Consider the following 22940-nt stretch of genomic DNA (forward strand, 5'->3'; position numbering starts at 1 on the left):
CATTTTTCCATTAATATGGGAACTCATGAATACTTCAGGTGTTGGAATCGGGATATTTGAGCTGTGAGAGGAGGAGCAGACCTCAAATTCCACTTTGTCAATAAATTCCTGTTATAATTTCAAGAATTGGTATTCAAGGTATTACCATCCCCATTTTAGAGATGAGGAAACTGGGGCTCAGAGAAGTTAGTGGACTTGCCAAATGTCAGGGTCACATGGTAAGTGCTGGAGCCTGGATTTGAACCCAAGCATGTCAGTCTGGTGGCCACTAGGGTACCATAGCTCTACTCTTGAGGAGCTCCTGTGGTCTCTTTCCTTAGCTTTTCTTCTATTTCCTATAACACAGCAACTGGTTTCAGTCTTACTAAATGATTGTGGGGCTCCTGCAACATAGACATAGGTGAGCCATGTCTCCATTTTTTGGGAAAGCTGCAGGGGAACTATGGTTATGGAGACCAGAGGTAAGGCAAATGAGCAGTCAGGACTGGTGTCTAAACTTCATTTATAGCTAAGAATAGCATTACACTTGGGGCACCTGGGTGGCTCAGTGGATTAAAGCCTCTGCCTTTGGCTCAGGTCATGTTCCCAGAGTCCTGGGATCGAGCCCAACATGGGGCTCTCTGCTCAGCAGGGAGCCTGCTTCCCCTTCTCTCTGTTTCTGCCTGCCTCTCTGCCTACTTGTGATCTCTGTCAAGTAAATAAATAAAATCTTTAAAAAAAAGAAAAGCATTACACTCTACAGAAGACCAACTCTGTGCTGGCCACTGGGCACTGAGCCCTTTGTATTCATTAGCTCATGTATTCTGCCCCATAACCTTGTGACAGAAATCTTAATAGCTCCCATTTTCCCAGATGGGTGACACTGAGGCCCAGAGAAAAGTAACTTTCCCGAGAATACTCTCATTGATGAACTTTGTATTCCTTGCACTTTTTGCACATGTACCTAGTTATTTGTTTTTCTGTCTCTCTGTTAGTCTGTAAACTCCAGGAGTCCAGAGGCCACATTTGGTTCAGTATAGTGCCTGCCATAGTCACTAACGCTAATTATGGAGTCGGCTGTTTAAGGCACCAAAGGTTGAAGTGGCCTAAGGACCACGCAGGGAGATTTCACACCTAGAAAAGCATCTTTAACTCTCCCTTTCAAAAACCGTTTCCAGCAGCCGCTGTAACTGAAAACATCCTAGCCCTGCTGCTAAAGGAATTTGGGTCTTTCAAGTGGATGCCCAGCCCCCGGCATTTCGCTTGTAAATCGTTTCCAAGTAGCCCGGGCTTATTTACACTGCCGGGGAGGAACGGCCCCAGGGACGGCCAGCCAGTTTAGTTTCCGCTCGGCCTGGTCGACACTCGGGGAGGGCGAGGAGGAGCTCTCCTGGTACCGTCACGAGGGCGCGCCCTGGAGGCCGGGTCCTGGGAGCCGAGAGCTGGAGAGCGGTTGGCCGCTGGGCTCTTCCGGGTCTGGGGGCGGGGCGAAGTTGGAATCCCCGCCCACATTAAGGGCGGAGCCACAACCGGGACCGTCCTTAGCTGCCGCAGGTAATGCGGTCAGGGTCTGGGATTCTCCGGGCGGTGGGTCTCAAGCTATCCTGGGCGGGGGCGGTCCCATCCTTTAGGGTAATGGGCCCGGGCCTGGTGGAGAGCCCTGGGGAGGGTGCGATCGGACTCCGGCCCGGCGACAATGACGGAAGGAAACCAGCCTCTGCTCTCTCGATCCAGACTCCTGTCCTCTATCGCTGCCACGCGGGGATGAGACTGGGGGATGGGACTGGCAGGGGTGGCTGTAGGAAGTCCCCGCCCATTCGAAGTTTACCCCACTGGGTCTTGCGGACCGTGGTCAGGGGCTTAGGCCAAAGGATGGGTTTATCCATTTATCTCCCAGGAATCTCATCCATTTTCTTTCTTCACTCATCCCTCAGTTCTACTCTAAGCCGAGCCCATTTGTAGGTTCTCTGGATGAATCTGAGAGGCCCAGTTCTGTTGGAATTTAGTGCAGAATCTAAACTAGAGACCTTTAAATAGATAATGACCTTCAGGGTGATCCCTGCAATGATGGTGGCTGGATAACCTGCAGAGGGAGAAGGAAGTAACTTGAGGATGTAAATGGAAAGCAACAAATCAGGGAAGGTTACACCGAGAAGGGGGGTGGGGGGGTACGTTTGACCTGAGCTTTGGAGGTTCATTGGGATTTTCCTAGTTGACACGATTGGAAGAGACATTTCAGGTAGGGGAGGTAGCACAAGATACAAGATATGGGGGTGCCTGGGTGGCTCAGTGGGTTAAGCCTCTGCCTTCTGCTCAGGTCATGATCTCAAGGTCCTGGGATGGAGCTTCGCATTCCACCCCCCCCCCCCCAATCCGGCTGTCTGCTCAGCAGGGAGCCTGCTTCCCCCTCTTTCTCTCTGCCTGCCTCTCTGCCTACTTGTGATCTCTCTCCCTGTCAAATAAATAAATAAAATCTTTAAAAAAAAGATACAAGATATGAAAGGGACCGCCGTGTTAGAAACAACACATACAACAAGAATAGGGCACTATAGCAAGAAGTGTAGAGCTGAGTTCCTGAGAAGAAGGTTGAGTCCAGAAGGCTTTGAAATCCACGCTGAGGCCAGGATTTATCCCAGAGTTCAGTATTTCCCAGGCTTTTAAAATATTTTGTTTGGGATGTCTGGGTGGTATAGTCCGTTAAGCCTCCACCTCTTGGTTTCCAGCTGGGGTGGTAATCTCTGGAGTGATGGGATCCAGCCCCCCACCTTCAGGTTACACACTGAGTTGGCTTGGGACTTCTCCCTATTCCTCTGCTCCCTTCCCCAAATAAATAAATCTTTAAAATGTAAATAAAATAGGGGCGCCTGGGTGGCTCAGTGGGTTAGGCCTCTGCCTTCGGCTCAGGTCATGATCCCAGGGTCCTGGGATCGAGCCCCGCGTCGGGCTCTCTGCTCAGCGGGGAGCCTGCTTCCCTTCCTCTCTCTCTGCCTGCCTCTCTGCCTGTGATCTCTGTCTGTCAAATAAATAAATCAAATCTTTTAAAAAAAATGTAAATAAAATAAAATAAAATATTTTATCTTTTGGAGTGCCTCGCTCGCTCAGTTGGAAGAACACGTGACTCGATCTCCGGATTATGAGTTCGAGTCCCATATATGACATTGAGATTATTAAAAGAAATAACCTTAAAAAAATAAATAAAACTAAATATTTTATCTTTTGATGAGTGTGAATATTTTATGGCCCCTGAAAAAAAATTTTTGTAAGATTTTACTTACTTGACAGAGAGAGCGCGAATACACCAGTAGGGGGACCAGCAGGAAGAGGGAGAAGCGCAGAAGGAGGGGGAACAGTAGGTAGAGGGAGAAGCAGGCTCCCCACTAAGCAGAGAGCGCAATGCAGGACTCGATCCCATAACCCTGGGATCATGACCTGAGCTGAAGGCAGACACCAACTGACCCACCCAGGTGTCCCCCTGAAAATTCTTTTGTATATTCCCCTTCTCCATGAAAATCACAGATACACAGAAAACTTTAACCAAAAACCTTGTATAATTGTGTTAATAAAGTTGTATTATATTTACCTCCCAAATATAACTGTATATCAAAGGGTTGGTAATGCTTATTCAAATTAATCAGGCCCTAGGAATTGGCACCTCAAAAGGAAAGTTTTTTTTTTTTTTAAGATTTTATTTGTTTATTTGACAGAGAGGTCACACGTAGGGAGAGGCAGGCAGAGAGAGAGGGGGATGCAGGATCCCCGCTGAGCAGAGAGCCCGATGTGGGGCTCGATCCCAGGACCCTGAGATCATGACCTGAGCCGAAGGCAGAGGCTTAACCCACTGAGCCGCCCAGGTGCCCAAAAGGAAAGTTTTTAAGGAAGAAACTGACCTGATTTGTTCTGTGTTTTAGGTGGAAGATAATCTAAAATGTCTAAAAAGTGCCTTTCTTTCTTATGCAGAGGACACCATGAAGCTGCTGCCAGTCTTGGAGCCTGGAGACAAGCCCAGGAAAGCAACATGGTCTGTAAGGAAGGATTCAGACAGAGAAAAACAAGAGTTTTTGTTTCATGTTAAGTTGTTTACTTTCATATTTGATCATCTATGAAAAACGGGAAAGATGAAACTGTCTGTAGTTGCTGGTAATTAGACTCAAACTGTCTGGAAAGGTCTTCAGAGGAAAGATAGTGGGGTAATAATTATTGCAGAGCAGATGTTGATTTTATTAAAATCCATTTTCTAGGAAGAGTAAGGCACTGACCATCTGGCAGCCTCAGCTCCAACACCGTGTCTTGCCTCAAGCTGTGACTCACTTTTCAGATTTTTAGGGAAGTGGATTTAGATTACACCGGCCTTACTGTTTCTCGGCTGCTGGCTCAACCAACCCTTTATTCAGCTAACACTGGCCCGACAGGGGCAGCTGCCGTGTAGGTGCTGAAGGTACAGAGGCGAATAGTCTCCACATCCTAGGGGCTGCCCGGAGCAGGTGATGGTGAGGAAATGTGGTCAGCACTGAAGCAGGGCTCACAGAAGTCTGTAGTGGGGAGGCAGTGCTTCTGTAGGACCTTGCTTCCAGTTCGGCTTCCCAGTGTCCACTGGGAGAGCAAGCCAACATACATCTGATCCTGGCATTCCCTGGTTTAAAACCCTTTATGCCTCTCTGAGCTCTCTCTCTTTTTTTTTTTTTTTTAAATTTTATTCATTCATTTGAGAGAGACAGAGTGTGAATGCACCAGCAGGGAGGGGCAGAAGAAGAAGCAGACTCCCTACTGAGCAGGGAGCCCAAGGCAGGGCTCAAACCCAGGATCCTGAGATCATCACCCAGGTCGAAGGCAGATACTTAACCCACTGAGCCACCCAGGCACCCCTTGTGCCTCTTTGATCTTAAGATAAAAACCAGAGTCCTTCAAATGGCCCATTGGACTTTGCATGATCTGTCCCTGCCTGTCTTTCCAATCTCAAGTACCCTAACTCATCCTTTGTTCTCTTTCTCTTCTTTAACACACCTTGCACTACAAACTCTGATACTGGCCTCTACCTGGGTCACTCTTTCCCTCCATCTTTCATCCCTCTCTTTGTCCAGCTAACTTCTACTCATTTCTCAGTTCAAATGATGCTTCTTCAGGAAGCCTTCTCTAACCACCTCCTTCTCCCACCTCTCCTTATACAGGTTAAGGCCCCCTTATGATGTGTTGTCATACAATAAATATATCCCTTGTACTCTTTTATAGCACAATTAAAATAAAATGGATATTTGTGAAATTACCCATTTAATATTTCTCTTCCCAACTAATCCATAAGGGCTCTGAAGACAGGAATTTTTTGTCTTCTTCACCAGGCATCTGGGTGGCTGTGTACACTTGGATAAGTTATTTAATCTTTTGATGTCTTGGGCCCTCAGCTGTAAAAGGCAGATGATGATAATTGTACTGTCCTCCGCCTGGGTGGCTCAGTCAGTTAAGCCGCTGCCTTCTGCTCAGGTCATGATCCCAGGGTTCTGGGATTGAGTCCCACATCGGGCTCTTAGCTCAGCCGGGAGCCTGCTTCTCTCTCTGCCTCTGCCTGCCACTCTGCCTGCTTGTGCTCTCTCTCTCTCTTTGACAAATAAATAAATAAATACATAAAATCTTAAAAAAAAATAGTACTGTCCTCAAAGGGGTTTTGTGCAGATTAAGGGAAACCAGGGTTGTCAGGAAGTTAGCCTCAGGCATGATATATTGTTGGTAATCACTCAGGAGATAATAGGAGGTGTGAATCTGGTTATCAGAAGAGAGATCTGGAAAAGAAATGGAGACTTGGAAATCACTGATGAATATATAGGTGGGTGGTAACTGAGACCATCAGTGCCGATGAACTTGATTAGGTTAGCAAACGGAGACTGAGAAGCAAAGAAAATCCAGGGGTACTAAGCCTCCGGAGACAGCTCGTGGGGAAAGATTCAGAGCACAAAAACAAAAGAGCAGGGGCGCCTGGGTGGCTCAGTGGGTTAAAGCCTCTGCCTTCGGCTCAGGTCATGATCCCAGAGTCCTGGGATCGAGCCCCGCATCGGGCTCTCTGCTCAGCGGGGAGCCTGCTTTCTCCTCTCTCTCCCTCTGCCTGCCTCTCTGCCTACTTGTGATCTCTGTCTGTCAAATAAATAAATAAATAAATCTTAAAAAAAAAAAAAAAAAAAGGAGCAGCCAGAAAGATGGGTGGAGAACAAAAAGAAGAGATGTGGGGAACCAGGTAAGGAGAAAAGTACAAGAAGGAGGGAAGAATCAGGACCATCAGATGCCAGAGAGGTCAAATGAGACAGGGCCTGAGAAACAGCTGCAGAATTTTCTTTTCCAACCAGGAAGTTTGAAGTATGTTTTCACAGTCATGTTCAGAATAACTTTAGAGAATGAGATGGATGGGTCCCGTATTTGATTTTTTTTTTTTGAGTCCTAGCTCTGGCTTCTATCAGGTCAAGCTTTATGAATAGTCTGGGAAAGCTCTTAAAATCAGCACGTTCTGGAGGATATTACTTGACAATGCATCGAGGGTTTGTGGCTAAAGAGCTGGGGCTGTAGGTTCCTATGTGAGTGCACATGAAGCTCTAGCCACCATTCATTGAGACCCTCCCTGCACTGGTTACAAGACCTTATCTTACCCTTCCCAGGTAAGAACTATTGCCATCCTCATTTTACAAATGAGGAAACTAAGGAGGATTTAGAAAGGTTAAATGACTTCCGAAGGGTCACGCGTCTCAAAAGCATCTGACCTGGGGCTTGAACCCAGTCTGCCTGAATTCATAAACCATGCTCACGACTCCCATCTCATGCCAGGACACACCACTGAACTTTTCTGGCTGTCAGTTTCCCTGTCTACCCAGTGGGGACAGTTACTAGTCCAGGGCATCCCCATTAGGCTAACGTGAGATGAAGTAGTGACAAAACTGAAAAGTCCAAGGTTATGTGCAAATGCAAGGTACTATGATTAATCAGGGAAATACCGCTGTGCCGGATACAACTTAAAGTGTGTGTGTGTGTGGTGTGTGTGTGTGTGTGTGTGTGTGTGTGTGTGTGTGTATTAGAGCCCTCATCCTGGGGGAGTATTTCATTGGAGTGGAAAAAACACGCTGCTGCCCAGGTCTCCTAAATACATCCTCCTTTGGCAGGTACACCTTGACCCTGCCTGGAGAGAGCCCCTGTGCTCGGGTTGGCCACAGCTGTTCTTATTTACCTCCAGTTGGTGACGCCAAGAGTGGGAAGGTCTTCATTGTTGGGGGAGCAGATCCACACAAGAGCTTCTCAGATGTGCACATCTTGGACCTGGGTAAGACCAGCACCTGTGGGGCGGGTGTCCTTAGCCAAAGAGCAGAGCTTGTGCTACACTGGCCATGACCAGAGCATTTGTCAGAACACCGGTTCCAACCAGAGAGCAGGGTTGTCCTCTAAGGAAATGAACATCCCTGAGAATTCCCTAAGGTCTCAGCAGATCTCTGGAACACATCCCCCCAACCAGTAGCTTCTTTTTTTGGGGGGGTGGGGGTGCACAGTGTCTGTTTAGAGCCCTAAACATTCAACCATTCCTTCATCAAATAGTCCTCTAGGAGACATAGATGATCTATCTCGTTTTCCATCCACATATCCAATTAATCACCAAGTCTCAAGTGTCTCTATCTTCATCCGTGTCTGTCCATTTCCCATACTACTATTGCAGTCCAAGCATTATTATTTCTCCACTAAACATTCCAACAGCCTCTTCTCTGGTCTCCCTGTTTCCAAGTTTACCCCTTTACAGTGCATTTTCTATACCTAGCCAGAGAGTACTGTCTAAAATACAATCTGACCATGTCCCTCCCATGTTTCAAGCTTTCCCAGCTCATTTCTTGGCTCTCCCAAACCCACATTTGCTACACTGAGTATCCTCCAGTTCCTTGGACGCGTCTAAATCTCTGGTCTCCAAGGCTTTGCACATATTGTTTCCTCTGCTTGGAAGGCTCTTCCCTTTCCCTATCATGTAGCTACTATTCATCTTTAAGATCTCAGATTAACTATCACTTCCATCAGGAAGATTTCCCTGCTGCTTCTGGACTAGTTTAGGCATTTCTACTCGTATCTCTCCTCTTAACACTAGTCTCAGTTCCTCATTGCTGGCCCCCAAATATCTGGGGATCTTCCCCCACATGAAGCAATTCTGCAACACCTGCTGAGTGTCCCACAACTTGGTTCAGTTCTGACACGATCCACCTGGACTTAACATCAGATCCCACAGGTGAAGGGCCCAGTCCTATATGACTTTCTCACCCCTTCCCCACTCCAGACACTAACTGTAAGTTCAGGTTGCTGCCTGTGCTTCTGACCTACCAACTTTAAATCAAAGATTCCCATGATCCCCTCCTCAGGTTCCATTAATTTGCTAGAGTGGCTCACAGAACTTGGGAAAATCGTTTACTTACTAGATCACTGGTTTATTATAAAAGGATATAACTCAGCAACAACCAGATGGAAGAGATGCATAGGGCAAGGAACGGGGGAAGGGGACGGAGCTTCCAGATGCTCTACAGGTGCACGGTCTCCCAGCACCTCCTTGTGTTTACCAACCTGGATGCTCTGCAAACCCCTTCTTCTGGGTTTTTCTGGAGGCTTCTTTACACAGGCATGATTGATTCAATTACTGGCCACTGGTGATTGATTCAACCTCTATCCCCTCTACCTTTCCTAGAGGTGGGGGTGGGAGGTTGGGGCTGAAAGTTCCAAACTTCTAATCATATGGTTAGTTCCCTTGACAACCAGCCCCCATCGTTAGGGCTTTCCAGAAGTCACCTCATAAACGTAAATCCAGGTTCTTGTTACATAAGACACCTTTTCAATCTTATAGTTTTGGAAATTCCAAGGGTCTTAAGAGCTCTGTGCCTGGAAGTGACAAAGATCCCGTATGTATTGCTTAATATAAATCACAGTGTGACAGCCCACCTTCTGTATTCCCATAGTATTCTGTGCTTTCCCATTCTTCTCCCCCTTCACAGCTCTTATCCCATGTGATTGCTTTTTTGTCTGTCTTCCCCACAAGGGTTCCTTGGAAACAAGGAACATAGTTATATTATCCATCATTGTATCCCAAGCCACTATCGTAGTGTCTGGCACAGAGTAGGTGCTTTTTAAAAAATTAAATTTTTTTTTTTTTTTTTTTTTTTTTTGGTTAGAGAGAGAGTGAGGGCACAAATGGGAGTAGGGTACAGAGAGAGAGGGACAGGGAGAGATTCTTTAAACAGGCTCCATGCTCTCAGTGCAGAACCCTGCTTGGGGCTGGGTCTCCTGTCCCTGAGAACATGACCTGAGCCAAAATCAAGAGTCAGACACTTAACCGACTGAGCCACTCAGGCCCCCCAGAGTAGGTACTTTTTAAGTATTTGGGTGGATAGATAAACGGATGGATGAATGAATGAATGAATGAAGGAAGGAAGGAATGGTAGCCACCCTGGGCTACACGCAATAGGCAAAAGAAAACCAGTGGCCCACGTACAAGTTTGTTAGGTCCATGTCACATGGCTGTTATTATTTTGATCTAAGTTGTTCACCAACCAAATGTGCAAAGGTCTACATATAAAAATGGAAATGGTTTGGCTTCTGATAATTTTGGGAGATCTGACATCAGTAGCCCTGCATATCTACATGGCAACAGTAGAGATGCCCCTCTCAGGGGGGTTCTCATCCCCCAATTTGCCACCTTCCCTCCTACGTAGACATCTGAATTACACCGGGCACTAGGAAATCAAAGGCAAGTGAAATCTCTTCCTGCCCTCAAGAAACTCACTGATTAGATCACATACAGTTTTTGTGGGACTTAGTACTAGCTTTGTGACCCTGGCTAAGCTGTCAACCATTTGGGCTTCAGTGCCCTGTAAAATGGGGATAATGGCTTACTCCCCTTGGCAGTTGTGAACTTGTTTTAGCCAGAAATCATTTAGTTGAAGGTAACAGAAATTCTCTTAAACCGGCAGAAAAATAAGGAAGAATCTAAACATAGGAAATACAGCCTATCCTCAGGAGAGAGCAGAAAAAGGAATTGGAAAGCCATCAAAAACCATCTACTTTCTCCCTCACTCTCTCTGGGGAGATCTACTTCTTTATGTTGGTGTTTCTTTTCTCTTCTCTGGACTTTGACTTTAGCTCTTTCTCTACACATGATAGAAGAAATTCAGAAATCTGTTTGAATTCCAGCTTCTCTGGAGGGAGGTTCTGATTAACCTATTTTGGGTCAAGTGACTACCTTTGAACCAACCAGCTGAAGCCAGAAAGTCAATGTTTTGTAATATAAACAGGTCTTCTGGGATCTCTACCCTGGTGGTTGGGAAAATGGGGACAGTTTCCCTAGAGAAGGGTTTCTGGACTAGGCAGATTACCCCTGAAGTTTCTATTATAGGACTTTTTAGAATTTGACCATATTCTCCTGCAAGTGACCTGATAATTGTTCACTTACGCTTTTGACCATTTTCCCCTCCCTCAAGTCTGCCAACCGATAGAAGCAGTTGGCAGCTCCAGTGCAGGGGCTGAGTGAAATGTCTTCTAGGAACATACCGGTGGGATTTGGCCGCTGTGGAGGGCCTCTTGCCCCGTTATGAGCATGCCAGCTTCGTTCCCTCTTGTGCACCTCATACCATCTGGGTGTTTGGAGGTGCTGACCAGTCAGGAAATCGCAATTGCCTGCAAGTTCTTAATTCTGGTAAGTAGCCAAAAGTTATTTTTATTTACCTAAATAAAGAAGTAATTCTGATTCCATTTCCTGGAGCAAAACTCATTTGGATTGTCCTGAATAATTCATTTAACTTTGCTTACCTCATAGAAAATAGGAATTTTCATTTTTTGTATTTTTTTTCTTAAAGATTTTACTTATTTATGTGAGAGAGAAAGCGAGAGAGCATCAGCGGGGATGAGGGCTAGAGAGAGAGGGAAAAACAGACTCCCCGCTCTCTGCAGGGAGCCCGATGTAGGGCTCGATCCCAGGACCCTGGGACCATGACCTGAGCTGAACGCAGACGCTTAACTGACTAAGCCACCCAGGTGCCTGAAAAAAGGAATTTTAACATCTAGCAGAATCTGAAAATAACAGAATTACATCCCCCCTACCCCGCCTCATACTATGTACAACCATCAAGTTCTTAAAAGCCAAAACTGGAAGAAACTTCCGAGAACAGCTCTGCCAAGTGGGCAGCCAGGTCAAGGGGAACTGAGTTTCCTAAAGTCACCAGGGAGTCAGTGACTGAGCCAGCCTAGAACCTGTCACCTAGATCAGGGGGTCTCAAATGGGGGTGACTGTGTCCCCCAGGGGACATTTGGCCAAGTCTGGACACATTTTTGGTGATCAAACTTGGGGTGTGGGGGGTTGCTACTGGCATCTAGTGGGCAGAAGCCAGAGATGCTGCTATCCATCCTGTAATCCACAGGACAGCACCCCATTATGCCGAGTTATCTAGACTCAAATGCCAATTGTGCCAAAGTTAAGAAACCCTGACAGATCCTCCTTTTATGTTTCTTTTAGCCAAAGTTCCTGCCCCGCCTCACTGGCAGTTTTATCACAGACAAAACAGTTTATGAACATCTCTTCTGAGAGAATGTTCCTGAACTTCCCAGGGGAGGTGGACTTGTCTTTTTGTTAAAAATTGTAGTTTAAAAAAAATTGTAGTTAAAAATTTTGGGTTGTTTTCTTTTCATAAACATAATTCATTGTAAAATATTTGAAAAAAGTGTAACGTGGACAGAAGACATCCACGATCCTATGACATTCAGGGTACTGATAACCTCTCTGTGTGCTTCCTTTCTTTTATTTCTCTGCATTTTTGTAAGCCTGAGTTCATACTATTTCAATTCTACACTATGGTACCTTTTTCCTTTTCATTTCATAGTTACTGTAGAAATAGTTTCCTATTAACTTTGCTTTAACATCACTTTTAATGGTTGCATGATCCTCCATTTTGTGACAACACTATACTTAGTTTGTTTTCAGATTTTTACCATTGTAAATAACAAGGTGTGAACATCTTTGTTCAGAAGTGATTGACAATTGTTTGCTTAGAATTCATGCCCAGGGGGCGCCTGGGTGGCTCAGGGGGTTAAAGCCATCGGCTCAGGTCATGATCCCGGGGTTCTGGGATCGAGCCCCACATTGGGCTCTCTGCTCGGTGAGGAGCCTGCTTCCTCCTCTCTCTCTGCCTGCTTCTTTGCCTACTTGTGATTTCTATCTGTCAAATAAATAAATAAATAAAATATTTTAAAAAAAATATTCATGCCCAGAATAAAAAAGACCGAAGTAAAACACTATGAACTTAAAGGCTTTTGATCCATGCTACCGACTTGCTCTCCAGAGTTTTCCAACTGCTGCTCTCTCCAGCTCTGATTAATAGTGCATTTTCACTCCTGACTGGCATTGAAATTATCTTTTATTTTTAAGATTTTATTTATTTATTTTTCGTGGGACTTGAACTCACAACCTGGGCCTTGAACATGGGGATTAAACTCACATGGGCTTGAACTCACAACCATGAGCTCAAGACCTGAGCTGAAATCAAGAGTTGGTTGCTTAACCAACTGAGCCATCCAGGCGCCCCAGGATTTATTTATTTATTTATTTATTTATTTTGGATTTTGTTTTTAAGTAATCTCTGTGCCTAGTGTGGGGCTTGAACTCATAACCCTGAGATCAAGAGTTGGACATTCTGCCAGTGAGCCAGCCAGGCACCCCTGAATTTATCTTTTTATTTTAAAAAGATTTTATTTATTTATTTGACAGAGTGACAGAGAGAGAGAGAGATCGCAAGTAGGCAGAGAGGCAGGCAGAGAGAGAGGGGGGGAAGCAGGCTCCCCGCTGAGCAGAGAGCCCGATGAGGGGCTCGATTCCAGGACCCTGAGATCATGACCCGAGCTGGAGGCAGAGGCCAGCCCACTGAACCACCCAGGCGCTCTTGAATTTATCATTTTTAAACACTGCTGATTCAATAGACAGCAGACTTTTTTTTTTTTTTTAAGATTTTATTTATTTATTTGACAGACAGAGATTACAAGTAGGCAAAGAGGCAGGCAGAGAGAGAGGGAGGAAGCAGGCTCCCTGCTGAGCAGAGAGCCTGAAGCAGGGCTCGATTCCACGACCCTGAGATCATGCCCTGAGCCGAAGGCAGAGGCTTTAACCCACTGAGCCACCCAGATGCCCCGGCAACAGACTTTTATCTAATTATTTAAATATGCATTTTGTTAAGAATGAGCAGCCTGAACATTTTTCACATGGCAGTCCACTTTTGCCCAGTGCTCTGTCAATAAGATGCTTGCTTGCAGACAGTTTGTCTTCTGTTCCATTGGGATAGTCATAGTTCTTACCTTGTTAAGTTTGGCCAGGATGTAAATTCACTCGGTATCTGGCACACAATTAATGCTCGGTAATTGTTGTGATTGATGTAGCTATGGTTTAGCAGATGGAATCTGGATCCCCAGCCTTTTGATTTTCAATGATGGCATCCATTTGAATAAAATAAAGAGAATTTAGAAAGCCTCTGTCAGAGGAGTTGACTCTCTACCAGATCCCTTTCCTCTTCTAGAAAGTATAAGTTGACACGATGCCCCCAAAATATGAAAAATGTGAGTCATTAGCTATTTCGTTACTAAGTCCAGTCTGTTGAAAGGCTTAGGAGTCCTTTGTGGTTATTTGTGCTGGTGTTTTGATGTGGGAGCAATACAATGCCAGGATTTTCTGATCCCAGAGGATGTGTACCTTCTAACTCCCCCTAAGATCCAAAAGCTCTCCAAGATCCATAACTCTCGAGATAATTACATTTTGCTTTAGATAGAGGTTGAGACTTGTTTCATCTTCAGGTTTGTGTTTGAGTTCCATACATGTTACAGATGCTTCCTGTGGCACGCTGGATGCTGAATGAAGACCTTTACAGGAGCACCTGGGTGGCTCTCTCAGTTGAGCATCTGTGTTTGGCTCAGGTCATGATCTCAGCGTCCTGGGATCGAGACCCATGTCAGGCTCCCTGCTCAGCGGGGAACCTGCTTCTCCTTCCCTCTCTCTGCCCCATCTCCCCACTGGTTCTCTCTCAAATAAAAATCTTTAAAAAACAACTAAAAGACATTTACAAAAGGCATAGAATTTCCTAGGCAAGAAATAATTCCCCGGGTGTTGTGGTGGCACGAGCGTGGGGATTTTGACAGATCTCAGTTCAAACTTCTGCTCTGCTACTCACAAGCGCTCTTACCTGGGGGGAAGGGTTTAAATTTTCTGAGCTTCAGTTCCATCGCCTACAAAATGAGGCCGCTTTCCAGCCACCTTCTAGAACTGAGTGGGGATGACAGACAAAATGCTAAGGACAAGGTTTCTGCACAAGGAAGGGGCTCAATCAATGCATCTGTTTCTATAAAACTAATGCTGCATTCTAAAAAGAGAGAAGCTTCTTTGGATCTCCCCCAGGTGGTTCAATTTTATTCTCAAGTCAGAAGAGTGAAAAATACATCGATCTTGGTATTACTGAATGGAATCTGAATCCCAACTCAGACATTTATTAGCTTTATTTTATTTTATTGTAGATTTTATTTTTTAAGTAAATCTCCACATCTAATGTGCGTCTCATATTCACAACCCCAAGATCAAGAGTTGCACACTCCACTGACTGAGGCAGCCAGGTGCCCCTAGCCATGTCACTTTAAACAAATGACTTCATCTGTCTCTGCTTCAATTCCCTTATCTGTAAAATGGAGAAACTAATATTTACTTAGTACGGACTATTTAGAAGGAGCTATTATTATTACTTCTGACACTATGATTGCTTTATCTATTTTCTTTTAATGGCCACATAGTCTGGGAAATTTGGCACATTTGGTTCTAGCCACTAGCCACTAGTGGGGAGAATTTTAGCAGGTGTTGGGCTGCTCTGAATGGGCCCAGGGTAGTCAGCAAAGGAGAAGAGCATTCAGAGGGGATGTTTGAAGGAAGATGTCTAAAACCAAATTAACCTCATTCTTAATTTTCAGTCTTGGGGGATTTGACTCTATCTGAGAAAATTCTCAGTATCCCCTGTCACCCCTCCTTGATTTCCTTGGCACGAGAACCCTCCTAGACTTCTGCTGTCCACCTTGGGGGTGGGGGTGTGGAAGGTAACTGTGCCTAGCCTCAGAGTCAAGATATGAGGTCCATCAGCCTGGATATTTTAGGTGCCTGCCTTTTCTCTCCCGACCAGAAACGAGGACTTGGACCGTGCCTGAGGTGACCAGTCCTCCGCCCTCCCCAAGAACATTCCACACATCCTCTGCAGCCATTGGAAACCAGCTGTATGTCTTTGGGGGCGGAGAGAGAGGTGCCCAGCCCGTGCAGGATGTGAAGCTGCATGTGTTTGACGCAAGTATGGACTGGCGGGTCCCCTAGGGCTGCCACGTACCAGGTCAGAGCCACCCCAGCCTACAGCTTACCTGATGTAGGAGGCAGAGGTTAGAAAATGACACTTTGTCTGAGTGTCTCACTTCTAGATGTCTTCGACGTGTCCCTTACCACAGCAACATGTGCATTTAAAAAGGTATAAAATGGTCAATTTAAAATATTTAAACAGTGTAATTTATAAAGCAAAAAAAAGCCAAAGTTTCCTCTTTAGCCTTTTCCTTTCTACTCCCCAAACAGAGGGAAACACTCTTAGCAGTTCCCGACGTCTCCTCCTAGACTTGCCTATGCCTTTATAAATCAGACATATGTGGTAAATGGATATTTATGACTTTTCTGCGAATTTTGAAATGATACAGAAACCTTGGAACACACACAGGGGATCAGATTATAAATACATCTGCGGCTTACGTTTGCAGGGGTGGGGCTCAACCTCTGTATGTGAAAGCATGCATTTTTGAGGCTGCTGAACCTGGACTCAGGACCAGACCTGACACACACTTCCTATATTACTTCTGACCAGTCAATCTCTCTAGGTCTTAGTTTACTGATCTGTAAATAGAGATAGCAATAGGGCCTACTAAAAAGAGCTGGGAAGATTAAGTGAGATAATGTGATATGGTGCATAGTAGAGTGGCAGGCGTACAGGGAGCACTTCAGGAAGATGAACCGTGATGATCCCTTCATTTAATCACACACATGGCTGTCTTCTAAGTGAATACCAGTTTCCTTGCAGAGCCTATCCTGTGGGTAGGCTCTGCGTTCATTTTCCTACTGATTGACTTTTTGCTGACAGTGTGACAGCGAACATATACATTAATTTTTGTGTATGTTACCAACATTTATTAGACGCTGAGGAGTGGAGTTCCTGGGTGAAAAAGATGTAAACATTTGGAATTATGAGACCTCTTGCCAAATTTTTACGTAAGGAGCATTTATTTGCATTTCTTCCTCTTACTAGTAGGCACTGATGAATAACAATTTACAAATAACGTGACCAAAATAGTTTTCATGTGTGTTTTTCAAGAGAGATGCAGCCTTTTTTGAGAAGATGGAATAAGCAAAATTTCAAACTTCCAAAGTAAAATTGGAAGAATGAAGACACATCACAGTATATGACTTTTCTCTTTGCAAATCTTTTAAGGAAGTTTTTAAAGTTTTTAACTAATGTTGGTTTTGAATACATGAAACTCTAAGGATTGAGGAAAAAATGTACATATATATGTATGCTTTATATGTATTTGTATATATAAAATACTATCACTCCGAAATTATTCACTTCTCAGTGTGTTTACAGTCTTTTTGTTTTTTTTTTAAACAGCAGAGATGGGGCACCTGGCTGGCTTAGTCACTAGAGCATGGGACTGGTTGGGCGTAGAGTCTACTTAATAAAAATAAATAAAATTAAAAAATAGCAGAGATAATTCTACATGTAATATTTGTATCCTATATTTTTCATTTGAGCACTTTCCCTGTGATCAGGAGGTTTTCACCATTTTTTTAAATTTTTATTTTATTTTTATTTTTTTAATGTTTTATTTATTCATTGGACAGACAGAGATCACAAGTAGGCAGAGAAGCAGGCAGAGAGAGAGGATGAAGCAGGCTCCCTGCTGAGCAGAGAGCCCAATGTGGGGCTCGATCCCAGGACCCTGGGATCATGACCTGAGCCGAAGGCAGAGGCTTTAACCCACTGAGCCACCCAGGTGCCCCGGTTTTCACCATTTTTATTTATTTGTTTGTTTGTTTTTAAGATTTTATTTATTTATTTGACAGAGATCACAAGTAGGCAGAGAGGCAGGCAGAGAGAGAGGAGGAAGCAGGCGTCCTGGGGCTCAATCCCAGGACCCAGGGATCATGACCTGAGCTGAAGGCAGAGGCTTTAACCCACTAAGCCACCCAGGTGCCCCTTTTTGTTTGTAGGCTCCACACCCAGGGTCGGCCTAGAACTGATTCTGAGATTAAGAGTCTCGTGCTCTACTGACTGAGCCAGCTACGTGCCTCAGTCTTCAACATTTTTAATAAATACATACTGTTCTGTCATGACTGTAGTAATAACCTGTTGAGGCACTGAAGCTATTTTCAGTTCTCCTCTCTTACAAACAATGCTATGATGAATGTGTTTGTGCATAAACCTTTTTCAGATTATTTCAAACTGTATTCCTTCAAACAGTGGGGCTCCATGCACAACCTTTAGACATGCCACCCATAGCAATTCTAACACAAACTCTCATGCACTGAGTACTTCCTCTGAGCCTATGCCTTATGTACATCATCTCATTTAATCCATACTTTAACCCTGAGAGCTAGGTAGTATGCTTACCCCCATTTTACAACTGTGAAAACTAGAGCTTAGGGAATTCGCTGGTACAAGGCCACAAAGTTGTTCAATGAGCCAGTTTTAACTCCATACCTCGTGTTCTGACTCCTACTCTATACTGACACTTTAGCAGGCCCTGCTACGTTTGAAAGTAGTCTTTTTTTTTTTTTAAGATTTTATTTATTTATTTGAGAGAGAGACAGTGAGAGAGAGGATGAGCAAGGAGAAGGTCAGAGAGAGAAGCAGACTCCCGCGGAGCCAGGAGCCCGATGCGGGACTCGATCCCGGGACTCCAGGATCATGACCTGAGCTGAAGGCAGTCGTCCAACCAACTGAGCCACCCAGGCATCCCGAAAGTAGTCTTTTTTTACCCCCATGCTTCCAGCAAATCAGTCAAAGATATACTGTGAAGGCCTGTCATGGAAGAAGCAGTCTCATTTTTTTGAACTCTGGCGCAGTTCCAGGCCAAAGCAAAGAATAGTTTCCCAATGCCCAGTAGAAGGGGCAGGCATGTTAGGTAGTGAATTCTCCAGCCCCAGAAGTGTTCAGGCAGAGGCTGTATGGGCTGTGGGAGAAGGGAGGCCTGGCTTGGGTTGGCATGTTGAAGTGAATGACCCCAAGATCTCTTTGCTGGGAAGTGAAGCTTCTTCTTCCTAGCTTTTTCATCTGATGTCCGTGAATTTACTTTTCTAGACACTATGACCTGGTCACAGCCAGAAACACTTGGAAAACCTCCATCCCCCCGGCATGGTCATGTGATGGTGGCTGTAGGGACAAAGCTCTTCATCCATGGAGGCTTGGCAGGGGACAGATTCTATGATGATCTCCATTGCATTGATATAAGTAAGTAGGGTAGAGTGCATGGGGGTTTGTCTTCTTAAAATTAAATAAAATATGCTTTGAGAGAATATAGCGCTGCTCTTAAATGTGGGTAACCGGCCAGCTAGCAGAATCTTGGCTAGATTTCTGTCAATTGTGGCCTGAATAATAATAAATAATAAAACCAATGAAAGCAATCCCTTTCTGAGTACTTGCTATGTACCCAGCCATTAATTATCTCTTATGCTTCCAACAACCCTGCTCCTTCATTAAAATTCATTATTCTTTGTATTCCCTGGCTGGCATTAACCATTAACCCTGTGCCCATGAGGGGCATGGACAACTTCGAATGTGTCTAGAGGTAGCCATGCTAAATAGTTAAAAACACTAGGAAGAGGGGGCACCTAGGTGGCTCAGTCCATTAAGCATCTGCTTTTGGGTCAGGTCATGCATGATCTCTGGATCCTGGGATCGAGTCCCACATTGGGCTCCCTGCTCAAGGAGGGAAGCCTGCTTCTCCCTCCGTGCTCTCCCTCTCTCTCTCCTTCTTAAATAAATCTTACACACACACACACACACACACACACACACACGAAATAGAAGAAAGGGAGAACATGAGAATTGTCTCTAGGGGTCTGAAGGGCTGATGTGTCCTAGAGATCTTGGACTTATTCTGGGTCATTCTTTCAGACTATGAGCTTCCTTAGGGCAGGGGCTATGTCTCTTTTGTTCCCCAGTATATTTCCAGCACTTAACACAGTGTCTGGTAGATTGAGGGTGATGAGTGCATGCCTTGGATGGACAAACAAATGAACATCTTTTGTGTTACTGTAGAATACAAGAATTAGAACAGTGGGCAGAAGGTAGGAGAACTGCTATGCAGTGTTTTGGACTATCTTGCCCAATAAAGGATTCTCTAGGTTGGTGACATCTGAGGCTAGGTGACACTGGTTGGGATTCTTGTTCTGGTTAGGCTGGGTGATTCTCCCTTCCAACTCTGAGATGCTGGGCCCCTGCCTTGAATTGACAGATGGAAAAATATCTTCACAGAGGTGTTCCTTGCAGCAGTCAACTGAGGCTTTATTTTTAAATTATTTGTTTTTTAAGGCTTTATTCGACACACAGAGAGAGAAAACAAGTGGGGGGGAAGAAGAGGGCAGACAGAGAGGGAGATGCAGGTTCCCTGCTGAGCAGGGAACCAGACATGGGGCTTGATTCCAGGTCCCTGGTATCATGACCTGAGCCAAAGGCAGAATTGACTGGGCCACCCGGGCACCCCTCAACGGGGGTTTTAATGTGTATTTATTTTATTTTTAAAATATTTTATTTATTTATTTGACAAACAGAGATCACAAGTAGGCAGAAAAGCAGGCAGAGAGAGAAGAGGAAGCAGGCTCCCTGCTTAGCAGAGAGCCCGATGCGGGGCTTGATCCCAGGACCCTGGGATCGTGACCCGAGCTGAAGGCAGAAGCTTTAACCCACTGATCCACCCAGGTGCCCCTTAATGTGTATTTTAAAAAAGAAAGTCCTACTCGCTTGTGCTGAGGAACTGCTTCCTGGCAATTTCTCTTCCTTTCCTACCATGGTAATTCTGTAAACCTAAAATGCAAGAATATCGTGCCTCATTTCAATGCCTTTTTGAAAAGATGCAAATATCCTTGCCAAAAGAGGTTGGGAGCAGGTGCTTGAGGCAGCACATTAGAGTGTTGAGAACACAGGTTCTAGCATCAGACCTGAGTAGACACACATTCTAGCTGTGCCTCTTGCTAACTGTGAGGTCTTGGACAAGTGTCTCCGTCTTTGATTCTGTTTTTTCACCATTAAAAAGAGAGTAGGCAAATGTAATATCAGTTTCAGATGACTGTTGTGAGCAAGCAAAATGTTTAAAGTGCCTAGCCAGCACTTCCAACTTTGCTTTCTAAGGAAGTGCTAGTATTTAAAACGTGCACACACGTAGAACTTGAATCCTTCTGGGCTCCAAATTAGTAAGTAGTGACACTCACCAAAGATCATATCCTGTTATTCGGTAAGCTCCAAAGACCACTTATGTCAGAATCATCTGAGATACTTGCTAAAACCAGGGAGTACTGAGCTCCTCCTCCCTCCCTGGACACCCAAAGAGAATATGAAGCTCCCTCAAGTAATTTCTGTGCCCATTAAACCTTGCTGTATTACCTCTCAGAGTGCTGAGTGGATCGGTTTGCACACCACACTGCAGGAGTCTGACAGGTAAGGTGGAATCCATCTTCTAGGTCATGTTGTACCCACTTGCTTTCTCTTGGCAGGTGACATGCAGTGGCAGAAGCTAAGTCCCACTGGGGTACCTCCCACAGGCTGTGCTGCCCACTCAGCTGTGGCTGTGGGGAAACGCCTGTATATCTTTGGAGGGATGACTCCCACAGGAGCGCTGGGTACAATGTACCAGTATCACATAGGTGAGCAGGTGTTCACTGTGGGTCTTTAAACAAATTTTTAAGCAAATGTGACTGTTCTTTGAAAAGTACCAAGGTGCTTTGTTTTTTCCCTCCACATCTAAATCCAAAGGAATAAAGGCCAGACTTCAGGGAATGACATCATTAAAGCAGCAGCCATTAGTTTTTTGTTTTTTAAGATTTATTTAGTTTAGGGAGAGAGAGAGAGACAGCATGAAGGGGAGGGGCAGAGGGAAAGGGATTATCGCAAGCCCACTCTACACTGAGTACAGAGTCGGACATGGGGTCAATCTCACAACCCTGAGATTAGGACCTGAGCCAAAACCAGGATTCCAAGACACCTAACCAACTGCACCATCCAGGTGCCCTAGATTTTTCTGTTGCTTCCTATTTCTGTCAGGGCTGATATAGCAAATCACTGAGCATTTCTGGAAATTTCTTAACACAGAGCCTTTGTATGTTTGTCTTTTCTCTAACATAGAAAAGCAGCATTGGACCTTGCTTAAATTTGACACTTTTCTACCCCCTGGACGACTGGATCATTCCATGTGTGTCATTCCGTGGCCAGTGATGTGTACTTCTGAGAAAGAAGATTCAAATTCTGTCACTCTAAACTGTGATACTGAGAAAGGGGATTCCAGCGACAAAGGAGTGACCGAAGGTGGTGACTCACATGAGGAAAGTCAGGCTGACATACTGCTCTGTTTTGTGTTCGGCGGGATGAACACAGAAGGGGAAATCTATAATGACTGTATTGTGACTGTAGTTGACTAATACATGCCACATTTTTATTAAATGACAGACTTTCAGAGAAGTTATTTTTTTTTTAAAGATTTTATTTATTTATTTGACAGAGAGAAATCACAAGTAAGCAGAGAGGCAGGCAGAGAGAGAGGAGGAAGCAGGCTCCCTGCAGAGCAGAGAGCCCGATGTGGGGCTCGAACCCAGGACCTGGGATCATGACCTGAGCCGAAGGCAGCGGCTTAACCCACTGAGCCACCCAGGCACCCCTAGACTTTCAGAGAAGTTAAATGAAACTTTAGCTGTTTTATACCTCCAAAATATTTTTTGCATACTATATCCCTCTTGCTCTCACCTACACAGTAGGTGAGGAAATGGGATAGCCCAAGTGCAAAAACCTCTATTAAAAGGGTTTTACCAGCAATATAGCTTAAATAAATGTGATTGCTTTGGAGTATTGATTACAAAGGAGCAGTAGAACATGTGATGCTTGATCTCAGGGTTGTAAATTCATGCCCCATGCATATAGAGATTACATAAAAATAAAATCTTTAAAAAAGAAAATTGACCACAAAGATGTTGAAGAATAAGGCTGTATAAATCAGGGAATGGACATTTACAGGTTGAAGTCTATCTTTCTAGTATTCAGAGCTGCTCTCCAGAAAGAGGTGCAGCCTGTTGGTATTTGGTACTGAGAGCCACTGGGGACAGGGACGAAGAATGGTCCTCGTCTTTCCCAACCGCCGGCTACCACCACAGCACACAGCACTGCAGATCACTTTTCTTTTTTTTTTAAGATTTATTTATTTGATAGAGATCACAAGTAGGCAGAGAGGCAGGCAGAGAGAGAGGGGGGAAAGCAGGATCCCCGCTGAGCAGAGACCGATGTAGGGCCCAATCCCAGGACCCTGAGATCATGACAGGAGCTGAAGGCAGAGGCTTAACCCACTGAGCCACCCAGGCGCCCCCTGCAGATCACTTTTAAGGTTTGTGTGGAATTTGGCCTGAAGATTACGCTTTAGGCTTGTCCAAATTCTTCCGGGGCACTGTAGCAGGGTCTGGGCCTCAGAATAAAATAATCACGCACGCCCTCAGGTTTCATTTCTGCCACAGTTAGCCAATTAACCTTTCAGCTGGTTGCCCACCTATAAAATACTTATCCTTGAGCAGTATTGGATTTCTTATTAGCACCAGAGAGCCTGCCCTTTATTGATCACACAAATTATTCATTTAGATCATTTGTTTCCTCAGGGAACCAGTCAAAGTAATC

At 44.8% G+C, this 22940-nt stretch overlaps 1 protein-coding gene across 3 annotated transcripts; it reads left to right on the top strand.

Moving 5' to 3' along the window:
• The first annotated feature begins 1453 nt into the window (after positions 1–1453).
• RABEPK (Rab9 effector protein with kelch motifs) lies at positions 1454–21747 on the top strand. 3 transcript variants are annotated; one of them, XM_047699355.1, is made up of 8 exons: positions 1455–1533; positions 3937–3997; positions 7113–7270; positions 10511–10663; positions 15165–15326; positions 18372–18521; positions 20783–20932; positions 21411–21747. In XM_047699355.1, exons 2-8 carry the CDS (start codon positions 3945–3947, stop codon positions 21701–21703), a joined length of 1119 nt encoding a protein of 372 aa, XP_047555311.1. In that variant the 5' UTR covers positions 1455–1533; positions 3937–3944; the 3' UTR covers positions 21704–21747. The 3 variants fall into 3 exon arrangements, with proteins under 3 accessions (XP_047555312.1, XP_047555313.1, XP_047555311.1); XM_047699356.1 differs by lacking the exon at positions 20783–20932 and having other exon boundaries at positions 1454–1533; positions 21411–21725; XM_047699357.1 differs by lacking the exon at positions 15165–15326 and having other exon boundaries at positions 1454–1533; positions 21411–21725.
• The last annotated feature ends 1193 nt before the right edge of the window (positions 21748–22940 follow it).

Source organism: Lutra lutra, chromosome 13 (genome assembly GCF_902655055.1).
Source record: "Lutra lutra chromosome 13, mLutLut1.2, whole genome shotgun sequence".
Classification (NCBI taxonomy): Eukaryota; Metazoa; Chordata; class Mammalia; order Carnivora; family Mustelidae; genus Lutra; species Lutra lutra.